This window comes from Wasmannia auropunctata, unplaced genomic scaffold (assembly GCF_000956235.1).
Source record: "Wasmannia auropunctata unplaced genomic scaffold, wasmannia.A_1.0 LD336053.1, whole genome shotgun sequence".
Lineage (NCBI taxonomy): Eukaryota > Metazoa > Arthropoda > Insecta > Hymenoptera > Formicidae > Wasmannia > Wasmannia auropunctata.
The window spans coordinates 726,114-733,108 of record NW_012026837.1 but is presented as its reverse complement, the minus strand read 5'-3'; the positions used below and the strand labels follow the sequence as shown (position 1 = coordinate 733,108).

The following is a 6,995-nucleotide window of genomic DNA, read 5'->3' as shown; positions in this document are numbered from 1 at the left end:
AATTTTTTTTTTTAATTTTTTATATCGTGTAATTTTTAAAGTAAAAAGTTTTTATTGAAAATTTTTTATATCATGTGAATTTTGAAATAAAAATTTTTATATCATGTAATTCTTAAAATAAAACTTTTTTTTATATTTACTTTCATCCACCACCACTACCCATCACCACCACCCTCTACCACCATCCACCACACCTACTCTTCACGACCATTTTTTATATCATGTGATTATTAAATAAAATTGTTTTTTTTACATTTTTTTATATCATGTTATTTTTAAAGTAAAAAATTTTTTCTTGAAAATTTTCTATATCAGTAGATTTTTAAAATTAAAAATTTTTTTTTTCATTTTTTATATCATGTGATTTTTAAAGTAAAAAATTTTTATTGAAAATTTGTTATATCAGGTAATTTTTAAAATAAAATTTTTTTTTTAAATTTCTTATATTATGTGATTTTTAAAGTAAAAAATTTTCATTGAAAATTTTTTATATCATGTATAAATTTTAAAATAAAAATTTTTTTTTTGAAAAATTTTTATATCATGTAATTTTTAAAATAAAAATTTTTCATATACTTACTATCACCTACCATCACCCATCACCACCACTTACCACCAGCACTCACCACCACCCACCACCACCACCCACCTCAACTACCCACCACCACCATTTTTTATATTATGTGATTTTTAAAGTAAAAATTTTTTTTCAAAATTTTTTATAACATGTGATTTTTAAAATAAAAATTTTTTTTGTCCCATTACCCGTTACCACCACTCACCACCACCACCTACCACTACCACTCACCACCACCATCACCCACACCACCCACCACCACCACCCACCATCATCCACCACCACCACCCACCACCACCACCCACCACCACCACCCACCTTCACCACCCACTACCACTACCCACCACACCTACTCTTCACGACCATTTTTTATATCATATGATTTTTAAAGTCAAAATTTTTTTGGAAAATTTTTTATATCATTTGATTTTTAAAATAAACATTTTTTCTTGACTCACCATCACCCACCACCACCACTTATCACCACCCACCACCACCACCCACCATCTCCACCCATTTTATTAAACAAATTTTAATAATTTTTGAAAATAATAAATTTTCAAAAAAATTAATCTGCCATTTTGAATCGGTTATTTTTAAATAAAATCGCGATTTCTTAAAAAATAGCCACATAATTCATCTTTAAGATGAGCCCAGAAAGAAGTCTATATCTTTATTTTTCTGGAAGATATGAATTTTTAAACATTGGGGAAAAGAGGCTTCAACGCAGGTAACACGGCAATTTTAAGATAGGAAGACTAAAATAACTTCAATTAGATTTTAAAATTATATTATTTGCTAATCATTATTAAATACAATAATAAATATTAAAACTTGAAGTTCTCTAAACTAATCTTTATCTAGAGTAAGTTTTTTTTTACATTACTTATTTTTATAGAAAGTTAAATTAAATTTATTTTTAAACATTAATGTCATTATTAAAAGTGCATTTTAATATTCACTGTTAGTAGTGAAAATCTATAATACATATGTAATGTGAATTATTGGATTTTCAATATTGGTACTGACTATCGGAATGTAATCTAAGAGATATAGAGTACAAAATATTTTTCAACAAATTGTAAATTAAAAATATATTATAAAATAAGAAAATAAAAGTATAAATAAGTAACGATAAAAGTAACGGTAAATTTGTTATTGCAAAAATGCAATGACGTTACCATTACCGTTATAGATAGAAAAAAGTAATGATCGTTACTGAAAAAAAGTAACAAAAATGAATGACGACGTAATTACGAATAACGCATTACTTTCCAATTCTGGATTAATATATATACAAACAAACTAATAATTATTGCTTGAATGTTCTTCGTTGTTTAGTGAAAAAATAATTTATAATAAGAATTAAAAGTTTGTTATATATATATATTACTCTCTTTTCTTTCTTCATCTGTTTCTTCATCCTCGTCTTCTCCACTGAATGTAAAGAAGCCAATCGGCGATACATGAGTGGTTGCACTGATCCTTGCAATTTGTGCACGAAGATAATTCTTTTCGGTACCAGGAAACGGTGGGAAACTGTAAATCTATCTCGAAACGAGAAAATAATATAATAAATTGAAAGAATAAGCTGATCAAGTGGAACACAGATTAATAAACAAAGTAATTTTATTATAATTTTAAATTTGTTTGTTGTTTCAATAACTTTGTTTTCCTTTAGTTTAATTGCCGAGAAACTGTTACTCCGCTTAATTACTGCTATGTCGCTTAGAGTGTACATTTTTTAATTAATTTTTAAATCGTAAATCGCGTTTTTACTCTCCCACCCTTTTCACATTTACTGTTATCATATATCGCGCGTCTCGTGAAACTCTAATATCGTCATGCATGTAACTAGATAGTGTGGACAACGAAGCTGTATATTTGGATTAAGATAGTTAGATGCGTCATGGCTGTGTTCACAAATAACATTGCTTTAACCTGGAGTCTTCTTCATTAAAGGGCGTCACGTACCGGTGTTTCCAAATTTCCCGTGCAGTATCGAACAATCTGTCGTGCAATTACTATCTGCTGTGGTGTAACCGTCGGAAGTTCGATCCACTCATCCAATCCAGGCGTGTTGCATACAAAATACACCTAAATACGGTTACCGTGAGGTAGCAAGAGAGATTACAAAAGAAATTTGTGTCGTGATGCTGGTAAAATATTAATTTATTCTGCAGTCATAAAATCTTTGATATTTTGATAATCGAGAGTTTGTTAATCACTTTTTTATTGAGGCCGCTCCCGATTCTTTCAATCGGTATTTCCGTCAATGGTTTCCACGGATTAACAGGTAACGATGGAAAGATAAGCTCTAAAGTTCCTTCTGACTTTGTGTCTTTGCGTGGACTTCCCGTTGTTTCGACAATTCCCTCCATTTCTTCCTCCTTAATTTTTCTCGCCGTTTCATTCTTCGCGAGTTGTCTCGTTGTTTTGATTACGATTTCCTCTTTTTCTTTTCTAATTTGTACTTCATGTTCCTCTTGCTATTTTCAAAAAAAATATTACGACGTTTTTAGAGAAGATTTAGAGAGATTCTAAGATCTACGTACACAATGATTGCATCCTGTATTTATTTATTAAAAAATAATTCATATAGCGGTTTTAATTGAAATTACAAGTACTTTCTTTAATTTATACTTTTAAGCTTATATGGTAGGATATATGATAAACACAATGAGAGAATTAATGAATATAAATAATAGCATAATTAATTTTCCACTGATTTAATGTCACTGATAATACCAAACATTTTATATAATTTCATGTTTACTTGAAGAATAGATTGAACTGCATACAATGTCTTTTGCGTTGTGCAAAGCAAGAATTGTGCCAGAATTTAATTGTTTTATAATACTATGATATTTTTACCTCTAATCTTCGAGCAAGCTCGTCTGCCCGAAGTTCAGCTTCCAGTATATAATAATTTTTAGGTTTACCAAGTACTTTACCCCAAAATCTGAGATTCACCAATTAATAAAAAAAAATACATTTATTAAATAAAATATACATACAATGGTATGACATAGTTTGAAATATAATATAAGCTGTATAAGTTAAATATATATACCTAATATTTTCAAGCGGCATTGTCGAGGCGAGTTTCTGAATTGATAAATTAAGCAATACTATGTCGTGTCGCGGCAATCCTATACCCGTCTGCTCGAAATAGAACAGAAGATCCAACATATTGGGACATTTCTTTTTTTTATCGTTCTCCTCCTCATCCTCTATTCTTTCCTGCTCATCTTCGTCAATCTGCTTTACACACTATTGTGATTGCCAGAAGATTGAAAGATTAAAGATAAAACAAAAAATATAATTTGTTTCGTTTGCGCCATTTGCCATATTATTTATCTGAAGAAAACTTGGAGTTTCATTATCTGTCATTACTTGTCAAACCGTCATACCTGGAAGAGCTTAATGAATTTCTTGGCATTATCATATTGCACGGGTGATATGTACAAATCTCGATGATCCGTTTTAATCTTAAATCTCTCATCCTTCAGTTTTTTACTGTATTCCTCAAAAGTATCGACAATATTTCGTGGCCGCTCGGTCAATATTTTTGCCAAAAGCTCGATTAAATGATCATATCTAAAAATAATCGTTAGAAGTAAATTAATAATAATTGATTTAGTAGTTTTTCTTTATTTAACCTATTTCTATATTTTGAAGCTTCTATAACATTTAAAAACTTATTACTATGTAACGTTATAAAAAATATTTCTGAATTAATGTAATACAATTGTTTCTAGGTACTATAATATAATCACACAGGGTCACGTTGTTATTATTTTCATTCCTTTTTTTTATCTGCAATAGTAACGATAACGTCGTTACACTTTTACGTAATAATAACGGTAATGAATTTGCCGTTACTTTCATATATTTACTTTTACTTGCTTGTTTTATTATATACTTTTAATTTATTTTTTGAAAAATATTTTATATTATATAGGCTTTTAGGCTACATTCGATAGTCACTACCAATATTAGAAATCTATAATTTACATTACATGTAATATGTATACTATAGAGATTTTCAGTACTAACAGTGAATATTGGAGTGCATTCTTATTAATAACATTAATGTTTACAAAAAATAAATTTAACTTCCTACAAAAATAACACCCCAAAAAATGTTCCACTTATAAGCGGGAAATTTCTTTAAGCATTTCCTCTAAGCAAAAAATTTTACATGCTTATTATTCCTCAGCTATAAAGCGTATTTATCTATAAAGAAGTGGCACACGCACTATAATTCAAGAAAAAATTCTCATAGTAATTTGATATTCCTCTACATTTTAGAATATCTTCTTGAGCCACATATAAAAGGAAAATCTTTTAGCATCAAGAGAGTACCGCTAAAGGATAGAATATTTTTTTTGGGTGAAGTAATATAAAGAAAAACTTGCTTTATATATAATACAAACTAGTTTAAAGAGTTTCAAGTTTTAATATTTATTATTACGTTTAATAATGATTATCACAACGGGAAAATACAATTTTACAGCTTTTATTATCGTAGGAAATTCAATGAGACACGTACAAACTGTCACCCGATTCTGTGCTGTGTTTCTGAAGAAATATCTTCGCGCATTGGATATCGTGCTTCACGCTGAGAATGTCGTCGGGAGGCGTTTCTTCTACGATATAAGAATATGCCATTCTTATTTTGTTGTTTTTTACGTCTCACAGCATGCAGTTAGTTCACAAAATTGCATGCGATGTCACATAGCCGGATATTCAGTAATATTATCACAGTTAACGTAACCACTACGCAAGTCCTGTCATCGTTTGGTAACTTGTATCAGCGCCAACTGATTTTTTTTAATCGACGCTGTTCATCCGTTTCTTCCGTTCATCGTCATCCTGTGCCGCGAAATCGCTGCGATTGCTGTTACAAAAATATAAAATCTTATCTAGTGACCCAATTATTTCAGCACTTCACACTGCTAAATATGCTTAATCAGCTTTGTCAAAAGTAGACAGAATGATAGTTGAGATAAATGTCTCTCCTACATATTTCTACCGAAGAACGCGAGACCCCATTTCCGAGTGAAGATGTAAGACGCAGTCTGCAGAGAGCTATACGGAATTATTAAAAATTAAAAATAGTTTAATGTTTAAAAGAAAGCTCCGCGTTTAAAGTTATTGAATTTGATGAATTTGAATATACATGAATATAACATTAATAATAAAAATATTCGCATATGTACAATGTTTTTTGAATATTAATTTAAAACATTTTTTAATATGTATACGTATATTTGCATCCTTAATAATTATATAGATACTTTCTCTTCTCTGCATTCTGTATCTTTTATATGATACAATGCGTTCTATGGATAATTCTTTGAATATATGAATTAAAAGGAAAATATGAATGAATAATATGACTCAATAAAGATGAATCACATGCGCACAGTTTCTATCAACTTGCATCCTGGAGCACAGTTATCATCTATCGGGTGTCCTAAATATAACGGACATTTCTCGAGGTCACTGGCTATTTCCTTTGACGCCCACCCTCCTTTTACAGCATGTAGAACACGTGTTCCGTTTTTAAAAACTGTCGCAGCGAAATATTGAGATTTTTTGATTGAAAGGTTACGAAAATTTTATGTTGTCAAAAATATTTTTAGAAATTATAACAAAAATATTATGATCTCCGTTTATAAATTTGTCTGTATAATTGTTGAATTATGAAAATATATTTTATTATTTTATTATTTTACTAATTATTTATTAGCATATATATTTATATTATAGAAATTTTATAGGGTATAATTTAATATTTTAATATTAGGAAAATTTCTGATAAAAAAGTTTAGTTTCACAGTTATACTAATAATCTTTTTTTTAACTTCTTTATAAAACATTGTCCTTAAAAATTATTCTTTGATCTACATGTACGTAGATGCGTGATATATATAATGTTTTTAAAGAATATAAGTTATTAACGAAATTAGAAATGTTTTAAAGAATAAAATTGAGAACATAATAGTGAGAATAGTTGAGAGAACATATTGGACGATACGTTTGTTTCTCTATAAAATTATTCATCTTCTTATTAAATTTATATCATGAATATATAACATTTTTTTATTTATAAACTTTTTCATACATGAAAATTTCTATCGACATTGCAGTCCGAATAAACGAGTACAGTCGCGATCGCGTGCAATGTGTGTGGCTTTAATTACAATTCGTTGCTACACCGTCAACAAGCAAAATTATGGCTGTGTCATATTACCCTGTGAGCTGTATTCGGTTGAACACGTGGCAAGCTTTAAACATTGAATTGCATACAGTTTGGGATTTCATAATTTCAAGAGTTATAACAGGTGGTGTTAGGCGAATGGATCACACATCGTCCCTGCACGGGTGCGGTGTTGAACATGCTTTTCGG

The 6,995-nt window shown here is 29.4% G+C and overlaps 1 protein-coding gene across 1 annotated transcript in view; it reads right to left on the bottom strand.

Annotated features, from left to right (window-relative positions):
• Positions 1-5,399, bottom strand: part of LOC105450936 (radial spoke head protein 6 homolog A) — a 7,159-nt gene extending 1,760 nt beyond the window's left edge. The window contains exons 1-7 of the mRNA XM_011691067.1: positions 5,133-5,399; positions 3,991-4,177; positions 3,651-3,850; positions 3,452-3,539; positions 2,806-3,066; positions 2,552-2,674; positions 1,971-2,124 (exon numbers count right to left, since the gene is read on the bottom strand). Of these exons, the coding sequence (XP_011689369.1) occupies positions 1,971-2,124; positions 2,552-2,674; positions 2,806-3,066; positions 3,452-3,539; positions 3,651-3,850; positions 3,991-4,177; positions 5,133-5,251 (1,132 nt within the window). The 5' untranslated portion in view covers positions 5,252-5,399. The remainder of the gene's footprint in view (positions 1-1,970; positions 2,125-2,551; positions 2,675-2,805; positions 3,067-3,451; positions 3,540-3,650; positions 3,851-3,990; positions 4,178-5,132) is intronic.
• Positions 5,400-6,995: the final 1,596 nt, after the last annotated feature.